General features: G+C 35.0%; 1 protein-coding gene across 1 annotated transcript in view; it reads right to left on the minus strand.

Annotated features, from left to right (window-relative positions):
* Positions 1-6,281: 6,281 nt before the first annotated feature.
* LOC108776582 (protein espinas) overlaps positions 6,282-18,778 on the minus strand; it is a 44,628-nt gene continuing 32,131 nt past the window's right edge. The window contains exons 3-7 of the mRNA XM_018543244.1: positions 16,029-16,565; positions 10,997-11,316; positions 8,388-8,723; positions 7,659-8,080; positions 6,282-6,869 (exon numbers count right to left, since the gene is read on the minus strand). Of these exons, the coding sequence (XP_018398746.1) occupies positions 6,616-6,869; positions 7,659-8,080; positions 8,388-8,723; positions 10,997-11,316; positions 16,029-16,565 (1,869 nt within the window). The 3' untranslated portion in view covers positions 6,282-6,615. The remainder of the gene's footprint in view (positions 6,870-7,658; positions 8,081-8,387; positions 8,724-10,996; positions 11,317-16,028; positions 16,566-18,778) is intronic.

The raw sequence follows: 18,778 nt of genomic DNA on the forward strand, positions 1-18,778 counted from the left end.
CTCAATTTAATTTATTTAATTATTTTATTTATTTATTTAATTTAATTAATTAATTAATTAAACTAATTAATTTTATATAATATAATTATAAAAGAGCGTTATTCAAATAAATAGTTTTTGTCACTTATTAGTGGTGTTTTTAATTGCGCGACACCTTTTACGCCCGACTCTTATTACCTTTTATTCTCTCTAATTTGTTTTTTAATTAATTTAATTAATTTATTATTTAATTTAATTTATTTAATTAATTAATTTTTTTATTGAATTAATTTTATTAGTTTGTTTAATTAATTTAATGTGTGTGTATTTTTAATTTAATGTAATTTAATTTAATTTATTTTTCGCATATAGGCATTGTGAACAGCAGCTTAGTGGACAAAACGCTTTACATGTATACGTCACGACTGAAAAATTTTGAAATGATCCCTTTTCGGAAATTTTGGTCTTCAGATCTCGATATCGGCTGCATTATAATATTATTCAGACTGATCGCAATCGAAAGATATTTCGATTACTTGAAGAAAATGAAGTTTTACTGCACATATTTTTATATCAAGCAACGCGGTAGCGTTGCTTGATATAAAAATGATAAAAATGATATAAATGATTAAATCATTTACATCGATGACATTATATAATAAAAGTGTTTTTGGATTTTTGATTGGGCTTTTAATTTCTGAGTAATTTTAATCTAAAGTTTGTAGATGTTAAAACTCCAGATAAAGCTAGTAGTAGCGTCGCGAATTTGGCAGCGACACGACATATACGCAATGACGTTCATGCGTCAAGTCAAACGATTATAATTTTTATGCATTTGGCGTCGCGACGCTACCGCGTTGCTTGATATAAAAATATGTGCAGTGTAAAATTTCATTTTCTTCAAGTAGCCGAAATATGTTAAAATATCTAATGTATAAATTATAAGGTTTAAACAACAAGTATGTATATAAAGAATTAGAAAAAATATAATTTTTGTTTTACGCAATAAGTTCTGCACTCTTAAATACTTGTTCATTTATCAATATATATTTTTAATTTATTATTATCTAGAACTCCTTATTGTTTAATCATTATTTTAATTTATAATATTTTTTAATTTTGTTACAGTGTGAAAATGACCCGATCGAAGTCGAAACGTTTGTATTATGTATGATTGTTTTGAATTAAATAGTTCGTTAATTTACTTGGCTCTTTGCCCTCTTTATATTTTGTTTTATACATATAGAGCCTTATTAATTATTATTTTAATTATTATTGTTTTCTGTAGCTACATACAGATTTGAAAATAATTTTATTGGAAATTAAAATAATTATACAGGAATGTGTCAAGCATAATGAACAACACTGCAAAAAGTTTTGACAGTCTAACACTCAGTTCGAACGTCCTACATAATTATTTTGATAGCTCAACAAAATTATGTTTTTAGATCTGTACCTATAACTATATATTTTCAGATATTTTAACAAAACTATTCTTTCCGTGAACAGATCACATTAACGTCATTTTAAATCAAATCATGACTTATTATCATTTCAACGTTAAAATGAATCGAAAAGTAATTTTTAATAATCATTTTAAAGTCATTTTTATGTCATGATGACTTTATGTTCCTCTTGGGCTCTTCAAGAATCGCGCATTCTTCAATCACTTTTGCAATCGAGAGGAAATCGAAGGAACTTACGAAGAAAGATGACAACTTAAACATGTGTAAACAATTTTTTTGCGTAACACGAAAAAGTTTTAACAGTTTGTCCGGCAGGTGTTGCTTCAAATAGAAAAATAAACGTTGGTCCTATTTCAAGTAGTTACGCAAGAAAAGATGAAGGAAGCTGTACTGTTTGATTTCTTCATCGAATTGGAGTTTTTTTTTTCATTTTAACACGTTCGTTACGAAACAAGTTATATAGACGCTTTTCAAGTATTCTTAAGATAATATAATGCAGGACGGCATCATTATGAAAAGCATCATTACCGAGTGGCATCAACAGGTATGGATGTTCTCAGAAACTAATCAGAAATGTTTTAAATAGGAAAAATTGACTATAATAAAAATTAAATAAAATAATTAGTTTCTTTTGAAATTCATTAACAAATACATATATATAATATATGTTTATAGTAGAGATTTAATTTTTATGCGATAAAACATATCACACTCTTATAGAAATTTAATGCTGATCAATTTATTAATAAGACAAAAATTAATTACTTATTTGAAGCACTGTTACTTAGTATTAAAAAGACAACAGTGTTTTAATACTTAAAATATCTAAAAGTAATTCATTATCTAGTATAAGATAGGCTTCCACTACAATACCTTACTGATGAGTCCAGTAATGGAAGCTGGGACGAAACGCCATAATCACGTGATATTCTTCACAATATATTAGATTAATTTAAAAAGATTTTAACGAAATTATTGGCTCATTGCCCTTGTCTCTTTATATTAATTGTTAATTCATTATCGTTTTTTCAGTTTTGCACCGAAAAACTATCGTAATTTCACCAAAGTATTAAAAAATTTAGCTACATATAGAACTGAGAATAATTTTATTAGATTATCAAAATATAATTTGTAAAATGCTTAAGCGTTGATAACAATATTGTAAAAAGTTTTAACATTTTTGAACCTATGTTTAAGTGTTTTACAATGATTTTGATGGTTTAAACAAAATTATGTCCAGATCTACATATGTACATCTAATTAAATTTTTAGACACTTTATCAACATTTTTTTTGTATGTAACAAATAAAAGGTTTTTATTCTCGATAATATGATGTAATTATTAACTGTATTTGAAACAGTCGTCGTTAAAAAGCGTCAGCACTTTAAACGAAAGAAAGTCCGAGCATGTAGTTTTTTGACAAGCCGTAAACAGCTATATATTGATTGGACTTTATCTCCCTTTTTCGTTCGACTCTGATTCTGCTTAACAGCATCACCGCTTGTATCCTACAAGAAAGAATGAAATAAATAATCCTACACTCATAAACGGAGATATATTACAAGTTAACCAAATAGATGAAAGAAAATCTGACGTACTCCGTAAATGCGTCCCTGAGGGAGACGTGAAAGAGGAATCTCGCAATGTTTCATGATGCGGTCATTTCGAAGCACGTCGACTGCGACATATCGGCGAACGATGTGGCACGTTGCGTTCTCGATCAATGTAAAATTTCGTCGGCGCGTTGCGGCAAGACAGTGTTACGGATGCGAGTGAGCGTGCGAGAAAGAAAAAGAGAGAGAGAGAGAGAGAGAGATAGACAAGTTCGCTCGCTCATTCGACCTCCGAAGGCTCGCCTGTCGTCCTGCAGGCTAAGCGCGCACGAGAGGCTTTCTCCCGTGCGTGGTGCGGAATGCGGCCTCTCCCTCGGTCGGCCTCGAGGAGAAGTCACGGAGGCACGTCGTCCTTCCTATCCACCGCCGTTGCCCCGCTAGCGCGTTCCGCCAATCGATCGGCGCTCGTCCCGTCCCGTCCCGTCCCGTCTCGCTCGCTCGCTCGTCGGGATCGTAACGACCGCGCGCGTATTACGTGTCATCGATCAATCGCGAATACCGCGCACAGGTAGTACGGGCCACGGCGGCGCGGCGCGGCTCCGATACGTGGTATGCCGCATCCATCACACGGAGTAACGAGCAGCATTGCGGTGAATGGACTGCGGGGATTATAACAGCGGTTCTGTATTTTTGCACGCGTGATCTCATGGATCGTAAGCGCGCAACAATGATACACCGAGATCTTTTTTCCTTATCGAAGAGAACGTCGTCTTCGCGTTAGAGAGTGTTACCGTCGCGTTCTCCACGTACTCACTTCGAGAATGTACCCTGAGAGGAAAAAAAATTGATTGAATTACCACAATTTAATTATAATACCCGTATAATCATTTTGGGATAACTGTATATTTATTTTATGTTCGAAAATCTTTAGTTTTTTTTTATAAACACATTTTTTAACTCATTGTTACCACATATATAAATAATAAGTGTTTCCAAGAAAATAGTTACATTTATAATGATTATGATCGCATTTACTAAATAATGTTAATTTTATTTACCACTTATATTTTGATATTTGAAATTATTATATTATATTATAATTTATAGTAAAATATTTTGAGAGAACATTTAAGAGAACTATACATATATGTACACGCGATTGTTATTATTGATATTACATTAATAAAAATGGAATTCTTAACCATAATTATTTTATCATATGATTATAGTACTAAACACTTTTCTCAGTTTATAAGATTATATACACGTGTATTTCTTAGTAAGACACGCTGCCAACTAATCACTTAAAAGGATCTTAAAGTAAAACCTCAATTCTTGGAGAATTGCCCGGATGAAATCACTGTTTTACCGATAAAGTGTGATAGATCAACATAAAAAAATAATTGTTAAACAAAAATTATTGCGTTCAATCGGTGAAACCGACTTCCGAATTCCGATCAGAATTAATTCAACAATTTCATATTTTATTTAACAGTTCTATAATAGGTGACCTGTAATCCTTAATTTACTATAATTCCCTTCCCTATAAACCGTTATTGCTTGTTTTTATCTATTTTAATCTTTTCTTATTTCTGTCCATATATAATGTGTAAAGATTTATAGCTTAAGGAGCAAGTCTATGTCATGATTAAATATGGGAATTAAATATCTGTAACAGAGATTGAGTATCTGTGAGCTCTTTCTATAGATATGGCACCACAAAAAATTCCTTGAAATCTTGCTATGCTATATCAAAATTATCGATGTATACGAATACTTACGTTATGATCGCCTATTAATCTCTTCTTAATCGAGATCTATAGCCACTTATTCAAGATATGTAAATCTTAAGAGAGCAGCTTCTCATAGCGTCGATTCTTTTGAAAATATCCATTAAAATACCGTTACTCAATTTGCAATCATAAGACATATGTAGTATTAAATAATTTCATAGCTAACTATAATCTTATTTTTGTAATTTAGTAAATTGTAAATGTCATTAGATGTATCTTTATTCTTAAAAAATTTAGAAACGCAATTGATATACAACAAAATTGGCAGGTTTTGCTTTTATCTTGAAAAGAATTGATAGGTAAAAGAAAAACAAGTAGTCATCTGTTCACAAACAAGACTAGCCTGTTACGTCTTAATCAAAGACTTTTATCAGATCCTGTCGGACGATTCTATCGTTCAACAAGACTGACATTATTCAAAACGTCGATTAGGCAATATATCAATCGCGCACGATCGTAAGTGCTCGTATGCTAATGATCATCTTTCGAAAGATCTCAAATCGGAGAATAGAAAATTCGTGGATCTATAACAGCTAGAATTTTGACGCGTTGTCAGATGCGATATCTCATTGGGAGCATATATAATGTGCTCACCGGATGAGAGAAAGCACGAGTATCTCTCCATGAGCTAGAACTAACGTTGTGAATAATTCCCTGAGAGGCTACTACTTTCGCTCTTTCCGCCACTCAATCGTGATTCCAATTTTCGCTCTTGTCCCGCCGCTTTTACCCAACGATTTCCATACAGCTCGTGTCTAAATATGAAAGTGAATGATCGATTTGTACAACCAAATTGAGACCGAGTGCGCCACATTCTTCCTCGTTTCTGGATTCATGGTGGAGAAACCGCAAATAATACAGTTTCCGCATTAGTAATTTGAATATAATCAAATCACAGGTTTTTTATCTTATATATTATTGATATAATATATAAATAGGTAATATAATTAAAGAAAAATAAGAACAAGAAAGCGCTTATTCCCTATTAATTAAAAAATTCAAGAACTTTATATATATATATTTTATTTAATATATATATTACCTAGTAGTCTTGCTTTATAAAATAGAAGAAGAGTGAAATTAATCAATGTCATGCCTTGGATAATAAAAGAAAAATAATTATATATTTAATTGTACCAGAAAACTTTCTACCATGATAAGCTACATAATAAATGTTTTACATTGCAAAATTCACAACAATCATGCTGTTTAGAATTTTCACCGTTTAAGAAGATAATCCTTTAACAAGCGATTATCGCATCATTGCACAGATAAACGATAAACAATCGAATACAGTTATGAGGATAATACTGTATAATTAGAAGGTATACTTACGTTAAATAGCTTCAGTCTTGCACGCGAATAGTCAATTGCAGGCAAAAAGTGAGTTATTGCAGCTATTCACAATAACGGCGCATACTTTCGTTTCGCAATAGGTAAAATGTCAATGACAACAAAACACACGGGATTATTATCATAGTTATCGTTATTATTATCAAATACATTAATAGGGTATTAAAAATAGAAGGACGGCCGCGGCCGTTGGATCGTGGTGACGCGCTGACGATCGCGTGCCCCGGAAGAGAGCTCACAATATTTACAGAAATAAAATGAGTATTATTTTCAAGTTGTCGTACACGTCCATGTGCTTGGCGTGCGTGTAAGACGTACTGCGATCCTGCAGGCGTCGCACTATACGCTTTAAAAGATATCGAAAAATGCGTCCACTTTGTAGGAACTCTTTCTCACAACGTCGTTTTCAATTCTTCTAATAATCATAACGACGGAACGAGATGAAAACTCGTAGGGTACTGAAGGAGTTATCAAGATATAACGCACTTCTCGGTGTCTCTCTGAGCCTGATTCGATGATGACGAGGAAGCGGGCGCGCGTTTCCGCGCGCACGCCACTGCGTCGTTCGGCACATAAGAGATCCGGACGCCGCCGTAAGCTCGTCGTGGTGGTAGCGCGTAAGCTGCAGCCTCGTCTGAACTGCTGGATGAGCTGCATGTAGAGCAACAGCTCTCGACGTCGTCATCCTCGCCGTCCATTCTGGACCTAGACGTGCCTACCGTTCCTGTAAAGATATATTTTAGTAAATGAGAACAGTTTTTTTTTCTGCTATAAAAATAAATTATGAAAATATAGATATTGCTTTTATGAACTCATTTAACAAAGATGCTGGCAGATACTATAGAGTCTTTAAATGATATTCGTCTTTTTAAAAGATGAAGGATAAATAGGTAGATCGAATTTTAGTAAGGCCATTAAACTTATATACGTTACGGGTTATTTTTATATCACATTTTGTTCAAAATTGGTGTTTGAGATGATCCTGGTTGTAACTGTGGATTTCCTTTTTTCAAATCTTAATCATATATTTTGAACTTGTCCTAATTGTGAAAATTATAGAACTAAATTGATGGCAATCTTTGATTTCGAAATTTTTTCTCCTTATTCTATTCAGTCACACATGTGACTGCTAAGTTGAATGTTAAAGATTTAAATTTTTTAATATTGTTTATTAATAATACTAATTTTTATTTATAAGTCTTATTGAAACTGAAGTTGTTCCGAGTTGACCTGTCGTCTGAGGAATATTCTTTTCAAGTTGGTTTCTACTAAAATCGAATCCGAGACTTTAGATTTCGTTGGGTAAAGTCGCTGTTTTAACGTCAAGATTCTGGAAATTTCAAGCTTTGATGGAACATTTACGTGTGGCCTCTGCTCTCCAAAGAGGCATGGTACACCGGATCAAAAAATCCGTCTTGTCGCATGATATAATCCTTATAAATGGCTTGGAAATCCATACGAGAGTGTCAAAAGAATCATCCATAAATTTTTTTAGAACAAGGATTTTACGCACCCCAAGACGTACTAGCGACCTCCTCGGGCTGCAGACTCCTTGATCGTGATATATTCGTTCTCGATAGTGACGTAGGCGAGGGCGACGACGACAAATTCTCTTCGTTCGTCGGCGAGAGAGGAACGCGCGACGTCGTGCTGTGGTCGTTGACATCTAGATCCCCCTGGAATCGTACGCGTCTCGACGTCGGCGTCGGCGGATCCGTCTGGCTGGCTCCAATCCCGAGATTGGCCGGCGACGTCGCCGGTTCTTGCGCCAGTACGTTGGCGGACGCTGCGCCGGCGGTTGATGTTGATATTGATACTGACGCTCCCGACGATGGTCGTGGAGGTGGTGGCGGCAATTCCGGCATGCTCGACGCGTGGGTAGGTGTGCAATTCTGGATGCATCTCAAAGGCTCCCGATCCCGTGCTTGCATCAGTCTGCAATTGCGATTTATGTGTTAATGCATTTCTTGCATAAAAAGTGGAAAGTGTATGTTGAAAGTCTGTATTGAGTATATTTGCAAATTTCAAGTATTACTGCTTAGATTTATAGAGTAGATAGGAAAGATAGGTTTTTAGATACCTTCTATTTTTAGATTCTGATGATATCTTTACTTAGTTTAGGTGTTTTAAAATTTTTATTAATGTTATCTATATATTTATAGCTCACTTGAAAAAATAGATAATAGTATTCAGATAGTACTGTAACTAATTTAAGCTTTCGTAAAGTAGTAAAGTGACGTACCTCCCCAGCTCACTGCAGTTTTCGTCAGGATGAGAGCCGCGTTCCTGTAACAGTCTTTCAAGATTTCGTTCCAAAAGTACCCTGTCGAGACCGTTGGGTCTGGAACCGCTAGAAGGAAGTCCTTCTGCACCGAACTCGGGGCTCAGAGCGTTCTGGGTACTCTGAGTGGGCGTTGTTGCCAAAGAAGCGGAAATTTGTTGATGTCTTCTGGTCATTCGAGGCGAATTCCTAGGAGATCCAAGGGTATGCCTCGAACCTGGAGGAAGTGGAGGTGGCGGCGGTGGAGGTGGACTCGACGAACCCTCGCTCGTGGCCATCGTCTGCCTTCTACCATTCCTAGAAAATAAAAAATGTAATATTAGATTTCATTATATAATTTGTTAAAGAGAGAATGCACATAAAAGTTATGATATTTAGTATTATTAAAAATATATTTCGACATTGCTATATTTTATAAAGAGATATTTAATTATGATTAACTTATTTCTTGATACTGTATCTTTTTCACATTAATTAATTAAAACATACTTGTAACTGTGCGTTATCGACAGAAAATTGCGTCCGATCGGTAACTCGTCCTCGCAAGGAATTAGGGGGACTGGCGTGAGGGTAGTAGTCAAGATGGAGGTTCGGAAGAAGAAAAAGGTTAATTTATACGTTATTAGCGAACCTCAAGAAGTTTTGTAAAGATCGAATAAAGGCATTTATCAGCAATTCAAACATTTTTAGTTCTTTTCATCTCTCGAAGAGTGAAAGAGAATTATCCCTTCGGGCGCCATCCAAATTCTCTTTCACTCTTCGAGAGATGAAAAGAACTAAAATGTTTACAACTCATGTATCGACGCGAATTGAATAAATTGGAAACTCTTTGTTACTATTATTATTAATTTCTGTCTGATTGTTTTTGCCTCTATCTCGTTCTCCGACATTGTTTCCCGCTTACCGCGAACCACTCCCCTCTGCCAATTCCGTTGCAGGCTGAGCTAACTGATCTCGTCCGTCGCTAATTTCGTTGCTCTATAATTTTGCTCTCTCGTGCCTAGCGCCCAACGAAATCTATATTGCTGTTAATTACCGCAGCACCTAACATTACGGAAGAACCGCACTTTTGCTAATTAAATTATCTATGTTATTTTTTTTGAGCTATCGCATAAATAGAGCATCGGATGATGTGACGAAGTTGTGTCGTCTCTCACAAGTACGATCACAATACATATGAGTAATTCTTTCGAAAGCTGACATGACATTTTGCCCTAGTGACTAGTTTTTGGTATTGTTTACACTGTTTTATTGTGGCAAGCCGTTTTACTTTTTAATAGCATAAAAGAAATTTAGTCTAAAATTAAATTCTTAAAAAATAATTATCTTAAAAAAATTATGATTTTTAATAACGATTTAAAATTATGTCATAACATGATAATTTATCCATGAATTAGAATTATGTCAAGGCATAATAAAAATTCCAATTTTTTATTATACCGCGCCGTGACATAATAATAATTCCATGAATTGAAATTATGTTGCGACATAAAAAAATTCAGAATTATTTTCATTATGTCTTGGAATAATTTTATGTCATGAAATAATTATTATGTCGTGACTTGATTTTAAAAAAGTAACGGAAAAGTACGAAAAGTTATTTTTCGAGTAACGGTAACTGTAACGAGTTACTTTTAAAAAGCGATAACTGTAATGGTAACTCGTTACATTTTTTACTCGGTAACGAGTAACTGTAACTAGTTACTTTTAAAAAGTAACTTTCCATTCTCTGCAATTATGTTACAGAGTGTGCTACTAATTACTTCTCATTTTAAATTTAAATTATGTCTACATTTACAACATGCTAAAAATTTTCGACAATTAGATGCATAATGAAATTTAAATGCGACACTCAGAGCCCTCCTTGTGCACGCCTCCGAAACGAGGTCGTTATGTATGATATATAAGCCGAATTTAAATTCAACCACGTAAGGCGCCGCTCTATAGGTGTCGCATTAACATGTCTTCAAGCATATGATCCAAGTGGCTTTGATTTCGTTAGCGATAATGTATACTAAACCTGAATATCGTTTATAAAAACATGTATATCACTCAAATCATAAGCCGTATAAAAAAACCTAAATAATTTCCTGTCATCTGTATAATAAGATTAAAATATTTAAACGCGCAAACTGAAGATGATTAATAAACGATTCAACCATTATTTCTTATTTATTACGATTTCAGTCCTGATGATCCGGGCAGGACGTAAGACAGTCAACTTAACTAATGTGTGTGTACCGACAAACTTTAATCTCAGTTTCAACAATTCTCCCATTTCCATCCGTTTTCAAAGCGAAACAAGTTATATGGTGAAACCGGCTACATTAGTGTAATTTATTGCCGCCGTAATAATTTCTTGGCGTGCAGCTCCGTTACTTGTGAACTCGGGAGCGGCGTACAGCTCGTAGACATGTGCGTAATCGCGGGACGTTACCGGCGGCCATAATTTTTGCGGATCCGCGCGCGAACCCCCGCAGTCAGTGGCAGGACAATGAAAGCAACCCCCGTGACCCTCGCCTCAAGGCAAGGAGGTATGCGAGAGACCGCGCGGAGCATAGAGTATGTACCTGAGGAAGGACAACGGAGGCGGCGGCGGCCCGGCGGAGGAGTCACTCGGTGTCGTCGGCGGTTCCCCCTTACTGCACGCTATGCTGCAGTAAATGGCACCACGTCGCGGCAAGAACGGCCGACCTAGGAGGGAAGTGCGGCAAGTGGCGCAGCAAAAGCAAGCCTCGGTCGCGTGCCAGTGCTGACCCTCGTGTGACATTTGGCCTTGGTCGACGCCGATCGGCTCGCCGCAACTGTCACAGTACTCCGCGAAGGAAGCGTCGAAACACCTGAGACAGTACGGCCGGCCCTCCCGCATCACATACCGTTGACCACCGAGCTGCGAACAGAAGAAGATGCACTCCGCGTGAATTTACGTCTGCAAAGGTGGAACCAAACCAAACATAAATGAACGTAAATGAGTAAACCTGTTTCAATAAACGTGGTGAACAACTCTGCAGTACAAACAATCTTGAATCTAAATCGATGAATGTATTTTATCATTTGTGATGCGTTTAATTCAGGACACTATTAATATTGAGTGAACATTATACTTACTTTGACTAGCTTTGACCGTTATAGGCTTTGCTTTGTGTTTCCTTCTTTCTTGTTATTGTTTAACAATTACGGTCATATAAATTAAAAATTAAGATTCTATTATTTGTTATTATACTTACTATCAATATATAAATTTTATATAGGTACAAGAAAATAGCTTGCTTCTGTTAAAATTTTTATACATTTCACTTTTTTAAGTCGGTTCTTATAGTCAGCTCTTATTTGTCATAAGCCAATCACAGAGAAGTACTATTTTAAGTAATGTCTTAAGATGTTAATACTGCTCTGTGATTAACTTATAATATTTTAAAAGTAACTTACATTTAAAGACTATATTTAGATAAGATAATCCTAAATATAAGAAATAAACACACCAGTTTTAATGATAAAATATTTATACCAAATACCACGTAATAGCGAACGTCTTGATAGCACAGAAAATCTTTTCCATACGCGTTCGACGCATGTGAGTAGCGTGAGTGAGAGTAACGATAGAGAAGGTAGTCCAATAGGGCCCTGAATTTCATGTTTAAAAAATGAAGTGGGGGGAGCCCCATTTTCTTCTGTTCAGAGCTCCGAATCTCTCACGAGCTATTACATATGTATAATATGCCAGTACATAATCAAAACCTTTCTAAACACAAATAACCTCACCATTAACTTGAAAGGAAAGGAAGAATAAGCACTTGATCAATCTTGAAATGATATGGAGAATTTAGTTCAAAATGTTTCCTCATAACACTTAAATTATATAATACAAAACTGTTTAAAAATCAAAATTTATTACGCTCTCTGTTATCACACTGACTATCTGCAGAGGATTCAAATCGATATGTATAATAATTAAACTAAATTAAATTAAATTTCTAAAAACTTATCTCCGTTTATCCTAGTTTTAGCGTGATTAGACCTTTTGATGATCTAAATGCATAATTAAGCATTAAGTTATGCACTAAATGTTTTTAATAAACTCATTCACTTGTAATACGTAAAACATACCTATCGATAATGTTCCAGAATTAAAAAAAAAACGTTCGCCACATTTAATCGTAAACATTCGTCCGTAATCAGTTCGTCTTTGTTTTTCTGAAATTAACTTAAGAAACGGTGAATCGCTCGTTTAGACACATAGGAAGTCATATTTTACTGATGTAATTTAATTTTAATCTCTGTTCAAGTTAGTCTCCATTTTTTTTTTAATTTTAGAATTAGAAAAACGTGAAGAGTTAGTTGAACTGAAGTTAAAATTAATTTATATACATTGATAGAAACAGGTATAAACCACATTCGCGAGTGACGCACGCGATTAGAGCACGAAGAATAAAACACATTAATTTTTTTTATAAATCAATATGTCGGATCGTTTATATGATGTGACCAAAAATATTAAACGCTTTATTAACCATTATTTAATAACATTGTTTTAGTTCAAAAAAATTGATTTATAACTGTTAATTATCCTTTGTTTGAAGAACCATTTAAGTTTATGTACAACGTCAGTAATTATGCAGGAAACAGAAAAAAATACAGGTAAAAGAATTTCAGATTAACGAAAGAAATATAGATAACTAATAATTCTGATCAAGACCGTATATCATTTTTTATTTCGTAGATATTGGAAAAGACTTGAGTTTAAATTCGTATAAGACATCAGATTTTAAAAGTAAAAGGAGCTCGGATTAGAGGAAGAGGATATCGTGCAATACATCATATCGAAAAACGGTAGCGCATTCCTCAACCACGGGAGAACAAAGTCGTCTTATCGCAACGCGGAGAAATAAGCATAGCTTCGGTGATAATGGCGCTACGCCAGTGACCGGTTATTCACTGGAGCATGTACTCTACATATACGGCGGCGATCTGATAAAGCGTTAGCTTCTTAGAGTTCTCGCTTCTCGCATACGTTCGCGATATAGATACCACGTTATCCCGCACTCTCAACCGGAGAGAATAACTCTTATATCATCACTTAGTAAATTGCGTCGAGTAAATTTAAATAAGAATATCCTCCGCCCTCTCTCTTACTTAGAATTTTTCCCAGGTCTTCTCCGCGCGTGATAAATGCATTCACAAGTTCACACCCGAAGCGCCAAACGCAACCGGTGCGAGTAAGGCGGAAAGCAAGTGCTGCTTCTGTGCCTCTCGACGCTATCTAAGTCGGAAGACGTATCTGGGGATAGAGTCAGCTGGCGGGATTATGAATTGCTACGCAGCTGTAAATTCGATAGCGACGTAATCGTTAACTTGGCGGCGCGCGTTTCCGATGTACGATCGCGCGGGTATACCGTTAGGTCGGAACGATTCGCTGCAGCATGGAGAATCGTTTTATGAAAAAAATCCGATATTCTACATTTATATGTTTATAAAGTCGATCCCATCATGTAGCAACTAGTCTCCATACGGGGAGAGTAGTTACGCGCACCGTTATGTTATATGCTCTGCATTTATAACTGTGACATGTGCGAATATCTTCATTAGTTGCTCGCGCGCGTTTGGAGCGAATAAATATATAAATATATTTATCTATTAAATAGATAAAAAAATTTTATCGTTTTTCGAAGACTGTAAAGTTTAATATGTATGTAAAAGACCCAAGGCGAAGTTCTTGTTTTAAGTTTAACCGTAGAATGTGTGGTATATATATGCTACCGCTATTGAATGATACAGTATTGCTATAATTTATATGTAAATTTTACGTACAAGGAAATAAGGCTACTCTCAATTAATTAATGTAATGCAACTTTTTCATACATTTCACATTTTTAATGACAAAATACTTATAATATGTAAACTTTTATAAACACCCCAATAAACTAGTTATTAACTTAAAACAAAAGAGAAAGAATAAACGCATTATCAAGTCCAATCTTGATACGGAATGTAGTCTCTTAAATAAAATACACATAACGACTTAAAATAATAATATAAAACTACTTGAAAATTGAAATTATTTATCATGCTTTTTGTTATAAACACTGACCATCAGGAGATCTCAATTGAAATATAACGGACAGAATCTTTAAAAGCTTGTCTCCACTTATCTTAGCTTTTAGCATGGCAGATGGAATTTCCCCCCTTCTAATGAAGGCATAGCTTAACGCTCAATGACTTCGCTCACACACACACATACACACTTGTACGTAAAATTTATCGAGAGATAACACTTCTTTATTTTTAAATATCACTGAAAACAATCAGAATAAGAATCGAAAAACGTTATTTTATTATAGAATGTCCTAAATCGGACCGTGTTCCAAATCGGATCTTTTTAATTTAAATAAATACGGTTAAGCAGATTTGCGTGCTATTTATAATGTAAAGTCCTTATAAGACACTGAACATGTGACAACAGTTTGGTTACTGTTGACTCCGTCATTACGTTTACAGAATAGACGCAAATATGTATTTTTGGCATGCAAAAAACTTTTAAAAAAGAAAATTCTTGTAAATCATTATTTAAAAGATATTAAAAATTTGAACGGTAATTGATTTAAAATAATTAATAAGTGTAAAATTCTCAAAAATATCAAGAGTTTTGTGATTATTTTTACGGTTTATTGTAAAATTTGTTTCAATCGTTTGAAAGAACCCCATAACCAAATCGGATCTATATGTATAGTTATTTATCACCTGGTTGTAGTACTGGTGATCGACCGATCAGATCTGGTCTAAGAAATACTAAATCAATAAAATATCATGTGTCATCAGACTCAGATTGATGAAATTTTTTATTGATCTTAATTCTAATAATATAAACTGTATTTTTATCTTTGAGTCTTAAATTGCTCGTTTTTCCTCAATATTAACAAAAATTAATTAAAATATTTTAAAATTCTATTTAAAAGTCCATAAAAATAGGAAAGGTCCGATTTAGAACTCATAGTTTCAAATCGAACCGGAAAATGCATTTTTACATTTTCCATTATAGTTCGACACAAATAAGAGATACGTCAAAATGGTCTGAAGCAAAAATGAAGGAAATTAAATGATCTTTCAAACGGTACCATTGGTTTTATGATCGGACTATATTTCCGCCTTATAGAGAACAAAAACTGCAAATAGGTCCGATTTAAACCATTCTCCCCTATACATATATTTGTAATTTTCATATTACTACATGATATTATATTTTACTCGTAAAAAAAAGGATTTAGGTATGGCTCCAATAGCCCATTTTTATTCTTACGATTCTTATTTATATAATCTTATTATTTCTTCTTTATCAAGAACAATATTTCTCCAAATTTAAATTCCAACGTGAAGGAGACTTAATGTAATTGCGAAATGAGAATAATCATCATTTTTGACGTCACATGAAGGGTTGTCTAGAAGAATATTCCATCCACATTTTTTAAATTTTAGAGGAAATTAAAAAATATGCAACGCATTTTCCGTTAAAACATCAACTTTTCATAAAAATGATGATTGCAAATACTGGCACAATGTTTTTTCAGAAAATTTTTATATATAATCATATTTATTCTGTATTCTTACCTGCCGGTCGCATTCGAGACAGGCAAAGTGGCGCATATGCCACGCTCTACCCTCGGCTTCGGTGCACTCATCAGCGAGGATGATCTCATCGCAAGCGCAGCAACGAGGTTTGAGGGTCTCGGCGTGGTGACGGCCACAGTAGAGTCTGCCGTCTCGCCAGAAGTAGATGAGGTCCACTAACAGCTGACGGCACACGCAGCACACGAAACAGGCGGGGTGCCAGAGAGCGGCCGGGCCCGCGCGGCTTGCCGCCACGGCCATCTCGCCGGCAGCGATCGCGCGGCCGCACTCGCGACATCCTGCGCTGTGCGGCCGCTCAAGCTGGCTTGCATGCCCGCGGCCGAGAGCCTCGCGTTTTCGCTGAGCCGCAAATACCCGCAGTTCGCGCTTCTCCTCCTCGGTCAGGCCGCTGCAGTAACGCGCCTCATTGTCGTGCGGCGGTAGCTGTTGCAGCAATTGCTTCACCCGCTCCCGCTCGCCGGCGCTACCCGCGTACGGGATCTTGTCCTCCGGCAAAGCACTGAAGTACAGATGCACCTGCGAAAACAGACCACGCGTGTGGATTCAGATTGGAGTCTCGAGCGAAGAGGCGGAGGATAAAAACGGATTGTGTGCTCGTAATATCGAGCCTCGTATACCGTAAACGTTAACGTTGGGGCGGGTCACATGCAAACGATAATGCAAGCCTATCGCGAAAATTGCATGAGGCGACGACCTATAGTTACTTTACATCCAGCGTGGGACTTTGCCGTATTTGAAGCATGCTATCTTCTCTTAACGGCTCACGATGTCGACGCACGTGTTCGCAAAGTGGTTGGACTTTCTTTCAAAGATAAAAAAACAATTTTCAGATTAATCCAGAATATATTAATTTGTCGGGTATAAAAAAAATCGTAATTGTATTAAGAAAATTTTCTGATGATTGAAAATAAACAAACCAGAAGATTCTGATTATATGAATCAGAATTCTGATTATTTCAACTAAAATTATAACCGATTCAATTAGAAAATTTTGATTTATCCATTTTCAACCATTTTTCTCGTGCGATAACAGAGTTGTTTCACAAATTCCTCTCATTCTAAAATTCCATAATTTTTTCCTAAGCTTCTGTTACTTTGTAATATAATTTAGTCAAATATTAAAACTATTTTATTCAATTTTTTTATATTGTATGGTTGAAGAAACATGCAAATTTTCAGAGTGCTCATAATTCTTTATTTAACAATAAAATTACATTCGTTTTAATAAAGATTCGACCAACTTTATGAATGTGTAAGTAATAATATAAAAATTATGCGACTTAATTAAATTGAGCGTAAATATAAGAATACTAGAATATTAGATTTTTGAATAATTGTCGCAGATTTAATTTGGTACCACCACATTTAAAAGGTCTTATTAAAGTTAATGATTTGTCATTGTATAATATATAGAGGTTTTTACACAAGACTAAGAAAAATACAACTTAAAAATGTAAAAGCTATTTTGCAGCTGGAATTAAATGATTTATATAGGTATTTTTACATTTCACCAGAATTAATATTTTTAATAATTCTTTCAAAATTTATAATATCTTATTAATTTCTGTAGCTTGTGAATTATTTAAAATAGTTCCAGTTTCTTTTTACATACTAATAAAATAAACAAAAAAAATTATTGGCTGTAAAAGAAAGACTTAACTATAAAAAAATCATACAATTAAACCGATTTCTTACTTTTATACTTGTGATAAAGAATCGGGGACTAGTGTTATTTCAAATGAAGTTCCTAATTTGGAACTTTGTTGATCTTTTGAAAGAATACATATTTCGGCTGATAAATTTGGTGATACAATTCTTTTAAATTCAATAAATTATAAATGGTTTATTAATTTGAGTAACATTGACGTACCTGTTGAAGTTCAATATTTGTTGCAGTTAGGTGAAAGGTTTGGCTTTCCCATTAATAATCATAATTTGGAACATACATTTATAGAGTTTGTAAAAAGGGTAAACCTTCGGAAAAGGCACATCCTCGCAAAAAAAAATTATATTAGTGTATTTAGGCGTATTTTTGCCTCCTGATTCCGAATATGATAATAAAAATTGGCGGTCGGACACATTGAAGCCGCTATCTTGAAAAAACATGATTTTTTCCAGTTTTTTGCATTTATTTCAAAAAATATACATCAGACGAGAAAATGTTTCAAACAAAAAATAAAGAACATAAAATTCTCTACAAAAAAGGTACTATGCATTTTCTTCGTAATGTCAATGGTAAGCCCGTAAATGAAGGGCGAACATGAGTATAATCATGATTGTACTGTCGGGGCAGACCTCTGACGACGGTGTGGGTGCGAGGGGGTGGCCGGAGGCCGAAGGCCGCCCTCTTGCACCCGCCCGTGTGTGTGTGTGTGTGTGTGTGTGTTGGTATGTTAAGCATCCAAGATTGGATCATCAACACTCTCCATGTTTAATAACAGAACCGTTGTTTGAAAGTCGCTTATTAACTAAACGCGAAATGAATAAATCGGCTATGAGTATAGTTCGTAACGATAGTCATTTTGTCGCTTTATTATTGCTTCTAATAGAAGAAAGACCAATATACGGTTTGAGATAGCTCGATCACTTATTCGGGCGAAATAGTACATTATGTATCAAGGACGCAAAATGTATCATTCTCGGCGAATGCGAGCATTGTTTATTTTTGTTTAACATTGGGACCGAGCGTAGCGAGGTCGCACGAGCGTACTTCGGCCTTCGGCCTCCGG

The sequence above is a fragment of the Cyphomyrmex costatus genome, unplaced genomic scaffold (assembly GCF_001594065.2).
Source record: "Cyphomyrmex costatus isolate MS0001 unplaced genomic scaffold, Ccosl1.0 scaffold363, whole genome shotgun sequence".
Taxonomy (NCBI): Eukaryota; Metazoa; Arthropoda; class Insecta; order Hymenoptera; family Formicidae; genus Cyphomyrmex; species Cyphomyrmex costatus.